The sequence below is a fragment of the Schistocerca gregaria genome, chromosome 2 (assembly GCF_023897955.1).
Source record: "Schistocerca gregaria isolate iqSchGreg1 chromosome 2, iqSchGreg1.2, whole genome shotgun sequence".
Taxonomy (NCBI): domain Eukaryota; kingdom Metazoa; phylum Arthropoda; class Insecta; order Orthoptera; family Acrididae; genus Schistocerca; species Schistocerca gregaria.
Window position 1 is genome coordinate 504,756,402 of NC_064921.1, and position 21,158 is coordinate 504,777,559.

Genomic DNA, 21,158 nt, shown 5'->3' on the forward strand with positions numbered 1-21,158 from the left:
TGGTGTTGCGGGCACACGACGTGATGACAAAAGTATGTAAGCGACAAGACACGGAAGGAGGATCACCCTAGCGAAAATTTGGACTGAAATGGGGAAAATCAATGAGATAAGAGACTTTGACAAAGGGTCCATTATTATTACGCAGAACCTGTGAACGAGTATCTCGAAAACGGCGAATTGGGCGAATGTTGACGTGCTATTGTCGTGAGCAACTACGGATAAATTCACAAGGACAGTGAAATTAAAACTACAACTAGCCGCCAAATGGTTGGCTGTACTCGACTGTTCACATAACGCAGGATTCGGAGGCTTGTCTGCTCTGTAAAGTAGGATACATGTTGATCTGCGGCATGTCTGGCGAAAGAGCACAATTCTGGTGCACGCACACGTGTTTCAGAATACACCGTTCATCGTACATTGTTGAATATGGAGCCCCACAGTTAATCACCCCTACGTGATCACATGTTGACAAAACGAAATCGTCAATTACGATTACGATGGGCAGGGGGCCATCTGGACCATCGGGATTCGACCATCGATCAAAGGAAACTTTTAGGGTCTTCGGTTGAACCACATTTTCATTCTGGAACCACACGTTTGCTACATTAGGTCGCAGGTCGTCTCCACAAACGGCGCCATCGAGGTGAACGGCGGCTCGAAATGTTCAACGTGCCTCGGACACAGGCTGGTGGGAGCAGTGTTATGCTATAGGACACATTCTCCTGCACTTGCACGGGACGTGTGGTAGCAATAGAAGACACGCTGACATCTGAGAACGACCTGCTTCGCTTCACGTTTGATATCTTCCCCGACGGCGATGCCTCGGAGCCAGAACCGTGCTACAGTGGCTTGAGGATGATTATAGCGAATTCACTTTGATGCCTTGGCTACAAAATTCGTCTCATTTAAATCGTATGGAACCCGCTTGGGTCGGTATCGGGCAGCATCACCGCATACGCAAAACAGCGCCCGTTATTTACGTAATTTATACGACATGTTGGTAGACATCTAATGCCACATACCCCCACCCACTGCCAACAAACTGTCGGGTCCCTGTTGCGTGGAATCAGTGATGTATTTCGTTCCAAAAAACAAGTTATTATGTGAGTGGCCATAATGTTTTGGGTCATCAGCCTATAAGTGTAAAACTATGTAATCACGAAAACTTCGTTATATTTGAGGACGCAGATGTAAATCTTGGGGAAGTCGATGCTACCGTCTGACGACGGGTCAGGCCCGAAACAGGTAACAGTACAATGAAATCATTTAAAAAATCTTGGGGCTGGTTGTAGTATATCCTACAGTGTAATTCATAAAAACAGCTGCGGCGTTTCTTAACGAAAACCGAAAAGTAATGGAATCAAACTTAAAAAGAACTTGACAGTAAGAGTCCACTTAGGAGTGTGACGTTACATCCCCTCTTGCCGAGATACATGCTCTGACTCTGCTGGGGAGGCTGTCATAAAGCCCTAGTATGCTCTCCTGAGGCAAGCTGGCCCTCAACTATTGTAACTGGTCCTCGATTACCTGGATACTTGCACTGGGATGGAGTTGATGTCTGAGCTTTTTCCACATATTTTTATTGGGGACAGACCTGGGAATCTTGCTAGCCACGTGAGTACCTCAACGTAATTCAAAATGGCAGTGGCCGTGGAAGGCTATCATGCAGACAGGTCATAGACACGGGTGCCACGTGTAGATGAGTATTGTTCAAACAGATACCACTATTCTGTTACTTGGGAGGTAACTCTAAACGACGCAGCATGTTCGTGACGTACAGTTGTGTCATCAGAGGCCCCATAATCGTTACCAGGCATGACCTGAAGCCATAGTCAATGGATCCCCACACCACGATGCTAACGGTAACACAGCTGCCCCTCTCCAAACAATGCAAAATGGGACATCTCCCCAGATCTCTGGCATGGTCGACAATGACGGTTATCCATTGTAGTGTAGAACCGCAATTAATTATTGAACACAATGCGACGCTATTCACCAGCTGCGCATGCTTCCCGGTAATGGCACCACTTCAATGGCAGCCATTTGTGTTATGATGTTTGAACTGTGATTTATTTTCAAAGAATCTTCTTACGAAATTTATTTTATTTACTAGCGATACATCATGAACATCAACACATTTAATCACACTATGTAAGCGTGGAAGTAGTTGCCAGGGAGTAACTGATGAAATCATAACCAACTTTCTTTTGACAAATGGGAATTTTATTCCTAAAAGCATTTCTTAAAGAAACAGATTTAAAATTATAATCAGAAAGCACCCACTTAATATCAAGGTTACAATTTATTCAGAGGCAGAAAGAAACACGTTTTAACTGTATGAGCTTTCCGGCAGAGAACCTTGCCACGCCCTTTTGCCACGGCCATAGTTACGGCCGCTCACAACAGCCTCTGAAAGACCACACTGGTGCAAATCTGCAACACACCAGATTACTTTAAACTAAAAGTTTTAACAATTTACACAAGAACACAAATTATGCACCCCCGTAGGAGGGATGGAAATGGTACAAAACACTAAAAATTAAAAAATATTAACTTTGCCACCGAAAGTGCAGCTTGATTTTAACTTCTAAGAAAAGTCTTACGGTGAAAGGGTGGCAACTTTATATACTAAAATGATAATTTAAATAAAAGCCCATGAAATGCAATCGTATATAAAATTCTGCAAGGTTGGCCTGGTAAGATAAAATGCTCTACAGTACACAGATACCGCCTCTAAAGATGATAGGCAAGATCAAAACATATTTCAGGAATTAGGCCGTTACACTCCAAGCAATAAATTCGTTAACACACCAAATCCGACAAACACGACAGAGCCAGCTCCGAACGACAGACAGACACTAACTGCCTACCAAATGCGGACGAGAGACAGACGGGCAAGCTGGGGACGAGAGACTGACCAAGAAAAGTAGAATTTAACAAGAGTGAATCACGCAACATATCACCAATCACTTAACTTGTAATAAACTGCGATATCTCCAGAAGACCTGGCGCAGCACCCCCAAATCGTTCTCCCGAACCGTCCGCTGCCAGCCGCTTCAACGGACGCAGGAAGGCTCGCCGATCTCCCGTCTTTCCTGGTCCGCAGCGACCGACCGACCACCCGCTGCTCCGTCCGCTAATGCTGCTGCGTCGCGACTGCACTGCTGGTTAGTCTTCCACTCACTTCCAGACACACGACTGCAGAATGCTGACTCGGACCCAGCCATGCAGAGGAAACACGCCCACTGGCAAAAACGACATCCCTGCACCAGGAAAGGACCGAGCCAATCTCCACAAGATGGTAACTGAAGGGGCCCAGAAGCACTGGGAGAACCAGTTACATCAGGGCGTCGCTGCTCGCACCGGCCAGACTGATTTTGTGGGTTGAGTCCTCTTGCTCTCGGGTCGACCGCGAGGCCACTACCCCTCGCTATACAGCGCAGCCAACTAGACTCACGTGGCGACCTCACATGCGCCGACGCTCAAGACGGACAAGTCATCTTGAGTCTTAGTGCGCGACCGACCAACCGATCGATCCAACCGCCAATGACCATTGCCTGAGCAAACTTGAGCAGACTGGCGGCCTAACCCGCAGACTCAGATGCAGGAACTAAGCCCCGACTGGGCGACCACACGCTGAGCTCTTTTACTGGCGGAGTGGAAAGAGTCTCATTTTGCCGGCTTTATAGGTTGATCCGAACGACAGACATACTATAGCACTCCGGACGACAGACAGACACTAACTGCCTCACAAATGCGGACGAGAGACAGACTAGCAAGCTGGGGACGAGAGACTGATCCAGACAGGTACCCGGACTGACCACTGGCGAGCTCATAGCGTCCCTTAAATGCACGTGAACAGGCAACCCTTCCCATATCCCACCAGAGGGAGACACCAAAGCTGCGACTGCCACAGCGGCGCCATCGCCAGAAACGGAGGCCGACTGCTTCACACTACGCACTGCGGTGCGCTGTTCAAAACAGTGCACGTGTACAAAGTTACACTGACATCCAACCATGTCTTCTGAGTGCATCACTTTCTTTTTGTCTACCTACGTACTGGGTAATTTGGCTCATCGGATATACAACAAGGATCAGTAATTACCTAGGAACCGGAGAAGGCAAAGGCCATCTGGGGCTACTAAATGTTTCAGTTATTTAGTGACGTGCAATAAATGGACGCTCACAACAGGAGATGCTCAAAGTTTTGTCGAGATTCATCAAGAAACGCCTGACACTGACGTTGCATTCAGCGGCGCACCCCCACAAAGATATCTGGTGTACGTCGAAGACATCTTGTTGCCTCGACAATCCTGCCCACTACGTCCCCTGACGATGTAACATGTGTTTCATACACAAGATCCTTCAGATATCTCCACATGAAAAACTCGATTGGAGTCATATCGGGTCATCTAAATCTACATCTACATTTATACTCCGCAAGCCACCCAACGGTGTGTGTCGGAGGTCACTTTACGTGCCACTGTCATTACCTCCCTTTCCTGTTCCAGTCGCTTATGGTTCGCGGGAAGAACGACTGCCGGAAAGTCTCCGTGCGCGCTCGAATCTCTATAATTTTACATTCGTGATCTCATCAGGACGTATAAGTAGGGGGAAGCATTATATTCGAAGCCTCATCCAGAAACGCACCCTCTCGAAACCTGGACAGCAAGCTACACCGCGATGCAGAACGTCTGTCTTTTAGAGTCTTCCACTTGAGTTTGCTAAACATCTCAGTAACGCTATCACGCTTACTAAATAACCCTGTGACAAAACGCGTCGCTCTTCTTTGGATGTTCTCCATCTCCTCTGTCAACCCGACCTGGTACTGATCCCACACTGATGAGCAATACTCAAGTATAGGTCGAACGAGTGTTTTGTAAGCCACCTCCTTGTTGATGGACTGCATTTTCTAAGGACTCTCCCAATGAATCTCAACCTGGCACCTACCTTACTAACAATTAATTTTATATGATCATTCCACTTCAAGTCATTCCGCACGCAAACTCACAGATATTTTACAGAAGTAACTGCTACTAGTATTTGTTCCGCTATCATATAATCATACAATAATGGATCCTTCTTTCTATGTATTCACAATACATCGTGGTGACCATGCGATTGGCCCACCGCAAACAGTCGAACGACCCGGAGAGGTTACCTACTGATGTACCCGAATGTGTCTCCTGAAAAGCGCGGGGACTCCGTTTTTACTGGAATCGAATGCTTCGGCGAATAGGCATGGTGACATCATTTAGCATATCCGGAAGAGCCTCTCGCAGGAATAAGAGATACGTGCGTCCGTAGTCTCCGACGATGCTAGCCGGCACGTTACGGGTAAATTTGCATTGTGAACATGCGTTACTTGTAGCATGGCTGGTTCAAATGACTCTGAGCACTATGGGACTTAACATCTATGGTCGTCAGTCCCCTAGAACTTAGAACTACTTAAACCTAACTAACCGAAAGACGTCACACAACACCCAGTCATCACGAGGCAGAGAAAATAGACGTCACACAACACCCAGTCATCACGAGGCAGAGAAAATCCCTAACCCCGCCGGGAATCGAACCCGGGAACCCGGGCGTGGGAAGCGAGAACGCTACCACACGATCACGAGCTGCGGACGTGTAGCATGGGAGTTCACGTCCACCCACGAGTGCAGGTTGTGAGCGTTCATCACACCATCGAGAGAGAACGCAGCCTCATCGGTGAAGAGGACACTGTCTGTGAAGCCTCGATCTCGTGATCGCACCCTACTCTCGTAGCGACTGCGACCCACGCCACGGTTCCTGTGTGAGTACTGATCCTTGTTGTATGCCCAATGTACCATGTGAGTCAGCCTGTATACGGGCGTTTGAGGGAAGAGGCTGCTGACAGGCAAGGGCTGTCGCAGGCGGATTCCGAGGTTCGCGTGCGCGCAGAGGCCCCGCAGGCGGCGGCGCAGCGGGTGCCGGCGCCCGCCGTGTCCTACCCCGCGGAGGCGGCCGTGCTGGCCGGCGCCAACGCGCACGTGCGCCTCGCGCAGCCCGACAACCTGAGGCTGCTGGCCGCCGCGCCGCGCCTCGCCTTCCGCCTGGCCGCCGTCTCGCCGCAGCCGCCGGACGGCGACTCGTCGCCCTTCGGCGTCACCAGGGTCGCCGGGATCATCTTCCTCAAGAACCCGGACAAGCTCGATCCCAACACGACCGCATACAAGTAAGTCGCTAATCTGCAATTCGTACTGTAAATTCTTCATATGTGTGAACGTTGTATCCGTATTTGCTTTACTACACTGAAGCGCCAAAGAAACTGGTATAGGCATGCGTATTCAAATACAGAGATATGTAAACAGGCAGAACACGGCGCTGCGGTCGGAAACGCCTATATAAGACAAGAAGTGTCTAGCGTGAAACTTCCTGGCAGATTAAAACTGTGTGCCGGACCGAGACTCGAACTCGGGACCTTTGCCTTTCGCGGGCAAGTGCTCTACCAACTGAGGTACCCACGCACGACTCACGCCCGGTCCTCACAGCTTTATTTCTGCCCGTATCTCGTCTCCTACCTTCCAAACTTTACAGAAGCTCTCCTCCGAACCTTACAGAACTATCACTCCTGAAAGAAAGGAGGTGGAATGTTGGAGACGAGATACTGGTAGAACTAAAGCTGTGAGGACCGGGCGACAGTCGTGCTTGGGTAGCTCACTTGGTGGAGCACTTGTCTGCGAAAGGCAAAGGTCCCGAGTTCGAGTCTCGGCACACAGTTTTAATCTGCCAAGAAGTTTCATAACAGCGCATACTTCGCTTCAGAGTGAAAATCTCATTCTGGAAGTGTCTAGCGCGTTTCTCATGGTTGCTCCTCTCCTCTCCCATCCCCGCCCCCTGCCACACCTCCACTGTTGTGTCCCCCCTACCCTCGCTCTCTACACCCTTCATCTCCTTTCCCAAGGTGATTTCCATCAACTCCCCGTCCCGGATGATGCCCTCTCTCCCACCATTTATCCCTCCTATCAACTCTGATCCTCGCCCCCCTTCTTTCCTTCGTCCTTTCCCTGGGCTCCCTCTTCCCCCTCCCTCTTCCATCCTGTGTTTCTCCCCGCCTAACCTCTCCCTACCTCCCTTCTCCCCCCCCCCCCCCGCGAGTCCTCTTGTATTCTCCTTCTCTGCCTTCCCCACTCCCTGTCGCGTCTGCCCCGTACCCCCCACCCCTCTTATAGGTCCTCATCCTCCATCGGCTCCTTTCCCCCCTCCCCCGTTCGTTTTTCCTCTCCTTCCCCCCTTTTTCATTTTCCCATCGATGGTCCAGTTTCCCCCCACCTGCTCTCGGCTCTGGTATGTCATATTTGACATCCCTTTAGTGCAGTGTTCCAGTGACTGTTCAGTGTTGTTCCGTCTTTCCAAGTGTTACGAACAGAAACCAAGCTGTCGCTGGGTGTGAATTTTATGTCTTTTGCAAATAGAAACCAGACTGTCGCCGTGTTTTTTTTTTAATTGTCTGTCTATTATTTTACCTGTCTGCTTCCTATGTACACTCCTGGAAATTGAAATAAGAACACCGTGAATTCATTGTCCCAGGAAGGGGAAACTTTATTGACACATTCCTGGGGTCAGATACATCACATGATCAAACTGACAGAACCACAGGCACATAGACACAGGCAACAGAGCATGCACAATGTCGGCACTAGTACAGTGTATATCCACCTTTCGCAGCAATGCAGGCTGCTATTCTCCCATGGAGACGATCGTAGAGATGCTGGGTGTAGTCCTGTGGAACGGCTTGCCATGCCATTTCCACCTGGCGCCTCAGTTGGACCAGCGTTCGTGCTGGACGTGCAGACCGCGTGAGACGACGCTTCATCCAGTCCCAAACATGCTCAATGGGGGACAGATCCGGAGATCTTGCTGGCCAGGGTAGTTGACTTACACCTTCTAGAGCACGTTGGGTGGCACGGGATACATGCGGACGTGCATTGTCCTGTTGGAACAGCAAGTTCCCCTGCCGGTCTAGGAATGGTAGAACGATGGGTTCGATGACGGTTTGGATGTACCGTGCACTATTCAGTGTCCCCTCGACGATCACCAGAGGTGTACGGCCAGTGTAGGAGATCGCTCCCCACACCATGATGCTGGGTGTTGGCCCTGTGTGCCTCGGTCGTATGCAGTCCTGATTGTGGCGCTCACCTGCACGGCGCCAAACACGCATACGACCATCATTGGCACCAAGGCAGAAGCGACTCTCATCGCTGAAGACGACACGTCTCCATTCGTCCCTCCATTCACGCCTGTCGCGATACCACTGGAGGCGGGCTGCACGGTGCGGGACCGTAGCCCAGCTTCATGGAGACGGTTGCGAATGGTCCTCGCCGATACACCAGGAGCAACAGTGTCCCTAATTTGTGGGAAGTGGCGGTGCGGTCCCCTACGGCACTGCGTAGGATCCTACGGTCTTGGCGTGCATCCGTGCGTCGCTGCGGTCCGGTCCCAGGTTGATGGGCATGTGCACCTTCCGCCGACCACTGGCGACAACATCGATGTACTGTGGAGACCTCACGCCCCACTTGTTGAGCAATTCGGCGGTACGTCCACCCGGCCTCCCGCATGCCCACTATACGCCCTCGCTCAAAGTCCGTCAACTGCACATACGGTTCACGTCCACGCTGTCACGGCATGCTACCAGTGTTAAAGACTGCGATGGAGCTCCGTATGCCACGGCAAACTGGCTGACACTGACGGCGGCGGTGCACAAATGCTGCGCAGCTAGCGCCATTCGACGGCCAACACCGCGGTTCCTGGTGTGTCCGCTGTGCCGTGCGTGTGATCATTGCTTGTTCAACCCTCTCGCAGTGTCCGGAGCAAGTATGGTGGGTCTGACACACCGGTGTCAACGTGTTCTTTTTTCCATTTCCAGGAGTGTATTTTATTAGCATCATCACCCATTTGTTCTATGTTTTAAGTTCCATGATTTTTCGCCATGTTACCATTTAAGTCTCCGATTTTATCGTCTGTTTTTATTATATATTATCTTCCCCTTTTTAAAAAAAAGTCTTTAGGCTGAAGAGCAGTATACTAAGCAGAACATGACCACCGACTACTGAAGATAATCGTTCAAAGTGACAGAAGTGCAACCCTTCCGCAAACTGCCGCAGATTTCAATGAATCAGCAAGTGTCAGCTTGTGAACCATTCAGCGAAACATCATCGGTATGGGTATTCGGAGCCGAAAGCCCGCTCGGAAATCTTGATGACTACGCTACACAAAGTTTAATGCCTCACCTGGGCCCGTCAACACCGACATTGAACTGTTGATGACTGGAAACATGTTGTCTGGTCGGACGAGTCTCTCAGTCTGGACCGCGCGACCGCTACGGTCGCAGGTTCGAATCCTGTCTCGGGCATGGATGTGTGTGAAGTCCTTAAGTTACTCTGGTTGAAGTAGTTCTAAGTTCTACGGCACTATGACCTCAGAAGTTAAGTCCCAAAGTGCTCAGAGCCATTTGAACCATTTGAACCTCTGATGTTAAGTCCTAGTGCTCAGAGCCTTTTGAACCATTTGGACGAGTCTCGTTTCAAATTTCATCGAGCAGATGGACGTGTAGGAGTACGCAGACAACCCCATGAATCCATGGACCCTGTTCGTCAGCAGGGAACTGTTCAAGCTGGTCGAGACTGTAATGGTGTGGTTCACGAGCAGATGGAGTGAGATGGGACCTCTAAAATGAAATGTCGTGTGACGAGGGCCTCCCGTCGTGTAGACCATTCTCTCTAGATACGACTTTGGTGGGTGATACGTAAGATCCTGTCTGATCACCTGCATCCATTCATGTTCATTGTGCATTCCGACGGTCTTGGCCAATTCCAGCAGGACAATACGACACCCCACACGTCTATAATTGGTACAGAGTGGCTCCAGGAACACTCTTCTGATTTTAAACAGTTCCGCTGGCCACAAAACTCTCCAGATATGAACATTATTGAGCATAGCTGGGATGACTTGTAACGTGCTGTTCATAAGAAATCTTCACCCCCTCGTACTCTTATGGATTTATGGACAGTCGTGCAGGATCCATGGTGTCAGTTCCCTGCAGCACTATTTCAGACATTAGTCGAACCCATGCAACGTCTTGTTGCGGTACTTCTGCGTGGTCACGGGGGCCCTACACGATATTAAGCAGGTGTACCAGTTTCTCTGGCTCTTCAGTGTATTAGTGTAAGTGTTTTAAGTATATATTTGCAACTACTAATAAATATCTGTTTATATCACCATACGCGTGTAGTTTTATTAGAATTAAAGATCGTTAGTGGTCTGGTACGAAAAACATTTACGTTACTGATTTGCTTTATAGGTTTAATACAATTCCCCGAAAAGCTCTTCACATGTGATTGCTATTAAATCGTTTCTTTCCTGGCTTCTATTTAAATATGGAGGAGTCATCTGTTTGCACATTTCGCATGTATTCCTTATGTCCTTTGGCACAATTTGCTGTTCGTTTATAGCCCACCTCCTCACAACTACTCATCAGCTATGTCTACAACACACACACTAATCCAACACACTTACATATTAAATGAATAGACGTAAATAAAATCACATAATAGACATATGGCAAAATACATATCAACAGAACACTTTCAAATTGTGAAAACAGAATTATCAAGTAAGTTGCCATGGCTACGCGTCTGCGACCTCGCGCGCTCTCACACACACATACAAGCGCGCGCGTGCTCCGTCACAGGCGTCCGCATCACATGGAGGACGTAAACAAACGTTAGTGTCTGTTATAGCGAATTGTTTTAGATCTAGAAAGTAAACTATTCCAGATCACAAACCGTTATTTAAATTTTATGTGAATAAACCTAAACGCATATGGCGATATAAAAAAGCATATTTTTGTAGTTGTAAAGACAGACTTTAAATACCGTATGGTAAATGTCTGGCTGCTAGGTTAGTCTTGGTCTGAATCCCAAAAATCAGAATAAAGAAATCTTGTCAAGGGAAGGACAACGGTGTTCTCGTAGCGTCAGGAATACAGTTGTTTCAAAAACACTCATCCCATATCTCAATGCTACATCGTCTACCTCAATGAACCTGAAGTAAATTTTAACTTACTGGCAGGACTGCTGCGGCTGGTTACACGCGCAGACTGTGCCCATCCGCGTGCCCACACGTTTTCTTCGGGTGATTTCCCTTCTATCTCTCTGTGAATGGTCTCTGCCGTATTCGTCACTGTTTTGCAACTTTACCTCCCGTGCCGTGCAATAAGTCCCGGCGCTGGATGTTTCTTACGTAGGTATAGAAATTTTAAGAAGGTACCCACAAATACGCTCGGGAAGATGAATGTTCCTGATGTACCTCTGCGCTAAAAAGCAACTGGAAGAAGTATGTTATCTATTGTTGCTACAGGTATACTCAGTTAGTAAGCAGTACGTGGTGTGTGCCTCGTGATTTCTGGGCAGTTGTGAACGACATAACCAAACACCTGGAAACCTACATAGGACTCGGCGACTCGAATTCGACTGAGTTCCAAGAAAGCACGTTTAACGGCAAAAAGAGTGTTCTGATTTCACTTTTGCAGAGACTGGCACGGACCCAATCTACTGTGCAACATAAGTTTTAAGTTAGTATTAATTTTGAGAATTAGTACATTATGTTTAGGTTATAACTACAGTAAATTTTTAACCTTTTTTTACTTTTTCAATAATTAATCTTTTTGTTTTTATTATTGTTATAAGTATGCTGAAAATATAATAAAATTACAACAATTATATACATATAATTGTATTATAATATTACAATAAGCGCTTAAAACACCTGCTGCAGGCATCCATGGAACAGGTCACGTAAATTGATCGCCACCATACATGAATGAATCAATAAAAGAGTCTGAGGCTATTTTTGCATAATTTAGCGGGCCAATAGAGGCACGATAGGCTGCCTGAATATATTCAGACCTGCGAACACGGCTGTTATCACCTCGGAGAACAAGAGAGTCCACAGCATACTTACCATGAAGGTACGGAAGAAAGGGAAACACTGTTTCGCCGAAAATGTTTAAATAAATATCCTGTTCGTGTTGACGGTAATATGAATTAATGAGCCCAAGTCATGATACGGGGACACCCCAAAAACACTGCCTTTCGCTAGTCTTCAGCCATTCAATGACACCAGTGTAATCCTGAAGAAGATGCCAGCAGAAGGATCGAAATGTCGGTCACTATAAAGGTGACACCCTACTCACACTACGCGTTCCTAACACACCACGAATGAGTTATTCGCATGGAACGGAAATCGGTAGATTTGATGTACATGTGCAAACAAACAAATGATTACAATTTTAGAAAAATTGGATGATTTATGCGCGCAGTTATTCGGCTTGGCACTGATTGACAAAGTTGTTGGATGTCGTCCTGAGGGATAACGTGCCAAATTCTGTCCAGTTGGCACGTTAAATCGTCAAAATCGCGAGCCGTTTGGAGGGCCCTGCTCATAACGTTTCAGAGGGATCCTGCTACGGAAAGAAATGGTACCCCAGACCATCATGTGGCTGTCGGGACGTTCGACGGGCGACAGCAGTGTTGGTATCCAGCGCTGTTCATATGGTTCACATGGCTCTGAGCACTATGGGACTTAACATCTGAGATCATCAGTCCCCTAGATTTAGAACCTCGTAAACCTAACTAACCTAAGGACATCACAGACATCCATGCCGGAGGCAGGATTCGAACCTGCGACCGTAACAGTAGCGCAGTTCCGGACTGAAACGCCTAGAACCGCTCAGCCATAAAGGCCGGCTTCAGCGCTGTCTGAGGCGTCTTCACACACGTCTACGGCCTGAAATATCATTGACTGGAATAGGATTTAGTGATGAGTCCCGTTTCGAACAGAGCCCTAATAACCACCGAGGACGTGTCTGGAGACGAGACGGACAGCGGTGAGCTACCAACTTGACTGTCGCCCGACATACGGCCCGACAAGAGGAAGAGATGGTCTGTGGTGCCATTTCTTTTCATAGCAGGAATTCCTTGGGGCATTATGAGCTGCGACCTACAACCAGCTCGGGAATTTCAGCGAACCAGTCGGACAGAATTTAGCATCATATCCCTCAGGAAGACATCCGACTATATCAATCAATGCCAGGCCAAAACACTGCACGCACAAGGACCACAGGTAGGTCAACGTGTTACTGACTTGGACAATTTGTAAAGGTAATCATTTGTTTGTTTGTACATGTATATCACATGTACCGGATTCCATCCCATTAGGATAGTTCCTTCGTGGCGCGTTGTTTTCTTTTGTCTTAGAATGTATTTGAAAAACAGGTAAAACCGCGACTCTTCGGACCACTTTCCACACCTCCATTCAGCTACGTTCCAGCTTCCGTGTCGTTTGGCCCAATGAAGACGCGCAACTTTATTTCCGCTGCGAGCAATGGCCTTTCGTTACATACACCACTCCAAATGTTCATTCCTTGCAGTCCCCTTCGCAATGTTAGCTCATTAGCTGGTGAGATAGCTCAGCTTTAACTAACATTAACAACTTTGACGATGACACACAATCGACCTGCACATACTCACCACTTCATTACCATGAAATACGTCAGCAATGGAGGCTCACATGACCGCCTGGTACCAGCTTTACGCCAATACAACACTGAAAAGTGGTCAGTATGCTCGTGTCTGCCTCCGGTAGCTGAGTGGTGTTGTATTATCCTAATCATCATCATTTCATTCCCATCGACGCGCAAGTCGCCGAAGTGGCGTCAAATCGAAAGACATGCACCCGGCGAACGGTCTACCCGACGGGAGACCCTAGTAACACGACATTTACATTTCAGTATGCTCGTGTCATCCACATTTGCATCTACAAACATTCGCAAACTCTCGTATGGTGCATGGCGGAGGGAACCTTGTTCCACTGCTAGTCATTCCCTTTCCTGTTCCATTAACAATCGAAGCAACGTAACACCGGCTGTCTATACGCCTCCTTACGAACTCTGATTTCTCTTATCTTGTCATCGTGGTCCTTAGGCGAAATATATATCGGCGTGAGTACAATCGGTTCTTCAGTCTTCTGTGAATTCCGGTTCTCTAAATTTTCGCAACAGTGTTTTGCGAAAAGAGCATCGTCTTCCCTCCAGTGATCACATTCTACGAAGCATATGTTTAATACCCGCGTGCTGTTGCGGGGGAAACCTCTGACAATATCCTCGTCTCCGATCAACACTTGTCGCCGACGACAAGATACTGGGTTTTATTACTCACAAATTCTTCGAGCTATTCATATATGCTGTAACCTATACCTTACGCTCGGACCGTCTTTAAGAGTTTTCAATAGGTCATCCTGTTAAACGCCCTCTGGAAATCCAGAACTATTGAATCTGCCTGTTCCCTTGCATCCATGGATCTCAGCATATCATGTGAGAAAAATGCAATCTGAGTTTATAAGGGGGTGACTGATATTTTGTCCTGTTAGTCTGTGTGAAGATGATACCATACAGAGATGATGTAACATCGCGGTATTATGTTTCATTTTCACCTGTTTGTCTTCTTTTACTGATGGCTCATTGTTTTAGAGAAACTGGTCAGTATAAAACGTTCATAGTGTTTTAAATGTGCATTTGCTGTTCCAGCGTGACGGTGACGTGGGGATCTGAGGGGCGAGCGACGGTGAGGATTTACGTGTTGGAGGGCGCCTCCGAAGCGTGCCAGAACGGCTCAAGGCAGGGCAGGCCGTGCGCCACCAGGAAGTCGCTCGCCGAGTGCAACGCCTTCTGCGGCCTGGGCACCGGCGCCCGCAACTACACCGTCAACCACCTGCAGTGAGTAGCCCCTCTCTCCAGGCACGACACCCGACTTATCTGGATATGGTGTCCGAAAGAACAGACACCCCGACCTGCAGCCGTCTGGAACGAAATTAGAAATATACACTACTGTACATAAAATCTCCTACACCAAGATGAAATGCAGATGATAAACGGGTATTCATTGGACAAATATATTATACAAGAACAACCACCTCTGGCCGTAATAACGGCCTTGATACGCCTGGGCATTGAGTCAAACAGAGCTCTGATGGCGTGTACAGGTACAGCTGCTTATGCAGCTTCGACACGATACCACAGTTCATCAAGAGTAGTGATTGGCGTATTGTGACGAGCCAGTTGCTCGGCCACTATTGACCAGGCGTTTTCAGTTGGTGAGAGATCTAGAGAATGTGCTGGCCAGGGCAGCAGTCGAACATTTTCTCTATCCAGAAAGGCCCGTACAGGACCTGCAACATGCGGTCGTGCATTATCCTGCTGAAATGTAGGGTTTCGCAGGGATCGAATGAAGGGTAGAGCCACGGGTCGTAACACATCTGAAATGTAAAGTCCACTGTTCAAAGTGCCGTCAATGCGAACAAGAGGTGACCGAGACGTCTAACCAATGGCACCCCATACCATCACGCCGGGTGATACGCCAGTATGGCGATGACGAATACACGCTTCCAATGTGCGCTCACCGCAATGTTGCCAAACACGGATGCGACCATCATGATGCTGTAAACAGAACCTGGATTCATCCGAAAAAATGACGTTTTGCCATTTGTGCACCCAGGTTCATCGTTGAGTACACCATCGCAAGTGCTCCTGTCTGTGATGCAGCGTCAAGGGCAACCACATCCATGGTCTCCGAGCTGATAGTCCATGCTGCTGCAAGCGTCGTCGAATTGTTCATGCCGATGGTTGTTGTCTTGAAAACATCCCCATCTGTTGCCTCAGGGATCGAGACGTGGCTGCACGATCCGTTACAGCCATGCGGATAAGACGCCTGTCATCTCGACTGATAGTGATACGAGGCCGTTGGGATCCATCACGGCGTTCCGTATTACCCTCCTGAAACCACCGATTCCATATTCTTCTAACAGTCATTGGATCTCGACCAACGCGAGCAGCAATGTCGCGAAACGATAAACGGCAATTGCGATAGGCTACAATCCGATCTTTATGAAAGTTGGAAACGTGATGGTACGCATTTCTCTTCCTTAGACGAGGCATCACAACAACGTTTCACCAGGCAACGCCGTTCAACTGCTGTTTGTGTATCAGAAATCTGTTGGAAACTTTCCTCATGTCAGCACGTTGTAGGTGTCGCCACCGGCGCCAACCTTGTGTGAATGCTCCGAAAAGCTGATCATTTGCATATTCTTCCTGTCGGTTAAATTTCGCGTCTGTAGCACGTCATCTTCGTGGTGTAACAATTTTAATGGCCAGTAATGTTTTAATACCTTCAGCTGCTGACGGGTGTTGATGTATGTCAACGGGGACAGATGAAAATATATGCCCCGAACGGGACTCGAACCCGGGATGTCCTGCCTACATGGTAGGCGCTCTATCCATCTGAGCCACCGACGTCACAGAGGATAGTGCGACTGCAGGGACTGTCTCGCGCACACCTCCCGCGAGACCCACATTCTCACCTTGTATGTCCACACACTACATTCGTAGTGTCCCACCCCAACACACTCATTACTCGTGGAAGACATTCTCACCATACCATATCCATATAAGTATATAGTTCCGGCAGTAGCGGTCATGATCTTCGTCTTCTGTGCGGATGCACACATATTCCCTTATCTCTTAAGGGACTTAGTAAGAATGTCTTGCACGAGTAATGAGTGTGTTGGGTAAGGACACTACGAATGTAGTGTGTGGACATACAAGGTGAGAATGTGGATCTCGCGGGAGGTTTTCGCGAGATAGTCCCTGCAGTCGCACTATTCTCTGTGCCCTCGGTGGCTCAGATGGATAGCGCGTCTGCCATGTAAGCAGGACATCCTAGGTTTGAGTCCCGGTCGGGGCACACATCTTCACCTGTCCCCGTTGATATATATCAAAGTCCGTCAGCAGCTGAAGGTATTAAAATAATTCTAAAAGTAACGGTGGTGACGCGCCTTCGAAGCCTCTTGGGGGACAGGGGATATTGTTTGGCTGCTACTGCGTGGCTGCGATGCTATCTTTGTCGGTGGGGATGGTGTGCTGCTCGCTACCAATGCGTTGAAGAAGTGTTGTGGAAATTAGGAGTCGGTCAGCAAGACGCCACCCAGTTCATCCCACTCTCATTGACAAGGGTACATGCTATTCGATATGTTGATGAAAGCGAATATGTGGCCACGTCGTGCATCGTCTGGAGCTGGATTTCGGCGATCATGGGGCGTCCGACCATGCAAGCAGGGCGAGAAAACGGACCGTCACGTTTCAGGTGGAAATTTAAATGGTGGTGTCTGGCTCCCCTGTGCACGACTGATGACCGTACAACAGTGCTGTAGTGCTGGCAGCTGTGAGCTGTGGCTTGCGAGACCCCAAACATCGCTCCTCGGAGGGATGGCGAAATAGGCCGGGAGCGGGAACGCAACGCAAGGGGGGTGAAAACGTGAGATGCATGCAAGTTTTCCTAACTTAGTTTTCCTCTCACCTGCCTACAACAAGAAGCGACAGTGAACTCTGCTGCTGCTGTCACATTGTCATTTATACAGTGTCGTTTTGTCCAAGTTGCATCATAAAGAAGCGAATATTCCGATCTGTCGTCTGTGACTAAGACGGTTTATGTGGCAACAGTGTGCTTGGTTCAGAGAGATGCCGCCTCCACAGCTGTCTCAGGTTCACTAATGATGCTCTTGCTGCCACTTGGCAATGGTATTTTACGGTATCACAGGTCGGCTTTTGCTGCTCCCAAGTTTCGGTTGGTCCAGTTTGCTGCAAAAGTAAATAAAAAAATATGCTGCGTGAATAAGAGAGAATTCAGGAGTGATCTCTCTGCGGCTGAGCTGTGTTTGTCGGTTGTGTCTATAGAGAGCTATAATCCATTTAGCTTGAAAGAAGTGAAATCAGTGTAAGATTCAGTTATCTTGTCGATATAATACGACACAGCTGCTAATTTGAGTTCAATGAAGTAACCGATGAGTCTGCTTCGCTCAAAGCAAGAAAATGTAAGTAAAATCATAAAAAAATTCACAATACCTCTAAAAGGGATATTTCGGCAGTTTTTCATAATATCCGTTTCTTGTAATTAATAATTTATGCTTTGTGCTTCTTACGACAGTGAATCAATAACCCATAACCAAATTAATAATCAATAAATCGGTCGCAATCCACTCTGCCTACAGTGTACTGATACAAAAAAAAAAAAAAAAAAAAAAAAAAAAAAAAAAAAAAAAAACTATGGTATCTGTAGGAAAACACATGCGAGGATAAAAATAATTGTGAGAATAAGACACTCAGACAATCTCAGTTAACGTATTCTGAAAGGGAAAATGGGAGAGAAAGTTATTTCCGGGTTTGGGAAGCTGCGGCTATAGCAGCACTTCTTTAAAGGAGCGAAACATGGATAAAGACCAAAAAGGCAGAAGACACATAGAGAAAAAATAACTATTGACAGTAAGCCAGTCAAACAATTTTGCAATTTTAGTTACCATTGTTGTTGTTGTTGTCTTCAGTCCTGAGACTGGTTTGATACAGCTCTCCATGCTACTCTATCCTGTGCAAGCTGCTTCATCTCCCAGTACCTACTGCAACCTACATCCTTCTGAATCTGCTTAGTGTATTCATCTCTTGGTCTCCCTCTACGATTTTTACCCTCCACGCTGCCCTCCAATGCTAAATTTGTGATCCTTTGATGCCTCAAAACATGTCCTACCAACCGATCCCTTCTTCTAGTCAAGTTGTGCCACAAACTTCTCTTCTCCCCAATCCTATTCAATACCTCCTCATTAGTTACGTGATCTACCCATCTAATCTTCAGCATTCTTCTGTAGCACCATATTTCGAAAGCCTCTATTCTCTTCTTGTCCAAACTAGTTATCGTCCATGTTTCACTTCCATACATGGCTACACTCCAAACAAATACTTTCATAAACGACTTCCTGATACATAAATCTATATTCGATGTTAACAAATTTCTCTTCTTGAGAAACGCTTTCCTTGCCATTGCCAGTCTACATTTTATATCCTCTCTACTTCGACCATCATCAGTTATTTTACTTCCTAAATAGCAAAACTCCTTTACTACTTTAAGTGTCTCATTTCCTAATCTAATTCCCTCAGCATCACCCGATTTAATTTGACTACATTCCATTATCCTTCTTTTGCTTTTGTTGATGTTCATCTTATATCCTCCTTTCAAAACCCTGTCCATTCCGTTCAACTGCTCTTCCAAGTCCTTTGCCGTCTCTGACAGAATTACAATGTCATCGGCGAACCTCAAAGTTTTTATTTCTTCTCCATGAATTTTAATACCTACTCCAAATTTTTCTTTTGTTTCCTTTACTGCTTGCTCAATATACAGATTGAATAACATCGGGGAGAGGCTACAACCCTGTCTCACTCCTTTCCCAACCACCGCTTCCCTTTCATGCCCCTCGACTCTTATGACTGCCATCTGGTTTCTGTACAAATTGTAAATAGCCTTTCGCTCCCTGTATTTTACCCCTGCCACCTTCAGAATTTGAAAGAGAGTATTCCAGTCAACATTGTCAAAAGCTTTCTCTAAGTCTACAAATGCAAGAAACGTAGGTTTGCCTTTTCTTAATCTTTCTTCTAAGATAAGTCGTAAGGTCAGTATTGCCTCACGTGTTCCAACATTTCGGCGGAATCCAAACTGATCCTCCCCGAGGTCCGCATCTACCAGTTTTTCCATTCGTCTGTAAAGAATTCGCGTTAGTATTTTGCAGCTGTGACTTATTAAACTGATAGTTCGGTAATTTTCACATCTGTCAGCACCTGCTTTCTTTGGGATTGGAATTATTATATTCTTCTTGAAGTCTGAGGGTATTTCACCTGTCTCATACATCTTGCTCACCAGCTGGTAGAGTTTTGTCATGACTGGCTCTCCCAAGGCCGTCAGTAGTTCTAATGGAATGTTGTCTACTCCGGGGGCCTTGTTTCGACTCAGGTCTTTCAGTGCTCTGTCAAACTCTTCACGCAGTATCTTACCTCCCATTTCGTCTTCATCTACATCCTCTTCCATTTCCATAATATTGCCCTCAAGTACATCGCCCTTGTATAAACCTTCTGTATACTCCTTCCACCTTTCTGCCTTCCCTTCTTTGCTTAGAACTGGATTGCCATCTGAGCTCTTGATATTCATACACGTGGTTCTCTTCTCTCCAAAGGTCTCTTTAATTTTCCTGTAGGCAGTATCTATCTTACCCATAGTGAAATAAGCTTCTACATCCTTACATTTGTCCTCTAGCCATCCCTGCTTAGCCATTTTGCACTTCCTGTCGATCTCATTTTTGAGATGTTTGTATTCCTTTTTGCCTGCTTCATTTACTGCATTTTTATATTTTCTCCTTTCATCAATTAAATTCAATATTTCTTCTGTTACCCAAGGATTTCTAGCAGCCCTCGTCTTTTTACCTACTTTATCCTCTGCTGCCTTCACTACTTCATCCCTCAGAGCTACCCATTCTTCTTCAACTGTGTTTCTTTCCCCCATTGCTGCCAATTGTTCCCTTATGCTCTCCCTGAAACTCTGTACAACCTCTGGTTCTTTCAGCTTATCCAGATCCCATGTCCTTAAATTCCCACCTTTTTGCAGTTTCTTCAGTTTTAACCTACAGGTCATAACCAATAGATTGTGGTCAGAGTCCACATCTACCCCTGGAAATGTCCTACAATTTAAAACCTGATTCCTGAATCTCTGTCTTACCATTATATAATCTATCTGATACCTTTTAGTATCTCCAGGATTCTTCCATGTATACAACCTTCTTTTATGATTCTTGAACCAAGTGTTACCTATGATTAACTTATGCTCTGTGCAAAATTCTACCAGACGGCTTCCTCTTTCATTTCTTAGCCCCAATCCATAATCACCTACTATGTTTCCTTCTCTCCCTTGTCCTACTGACGAATTCCAGTCGCCCATGACTATTACATTTTCGTCTCCCTTCACTACCTGAATAATTTCTTTTATCTCATCATACATTTCATCAATTTCTTCATCATCTGCAGAGCTAGTTGGCATATAAACTTGTACTACTGTCGTAGGCATGGGCTTTGTGTCTATCTTGGCCACAATAATGCGTTCACTATGCTGTTTGTAGTAGATTACCCGCATTCCTATTTTCCTATTCATTATTAAACCTACTCCTGCATTACCCCTATTTGATTTTGTATTTATAACCCTGTATTTACCTGA

General features: G+C 46.8%; 1 protein-coding gene across 1 annotated transcript in view; it reads left to right on the plus strand.

Annotated features, from left to right (window-relative positions):
* The window catches only part of LOC126328891 (uncharacterized), a 389,478-nt gene that overhangs the window by 256,388 nt on the left and 111,932 nt on the right, over positions 1-21,158 (plus strand). Inside the window, exons 8-9 of the mRNA XM_049996076.1 lie at positions 5,898-6,199; positions 14,609-14,797. Of these exons, the coding sequence (XP_049852033.1) occupies positions 5,898-6,199; positions 14,609-14,797 (491 nt within the window). The remainder of the gene's footprint in view (positions 1-5,897; positions 6,200-14,608; positions 14,798-21,158) is intronic.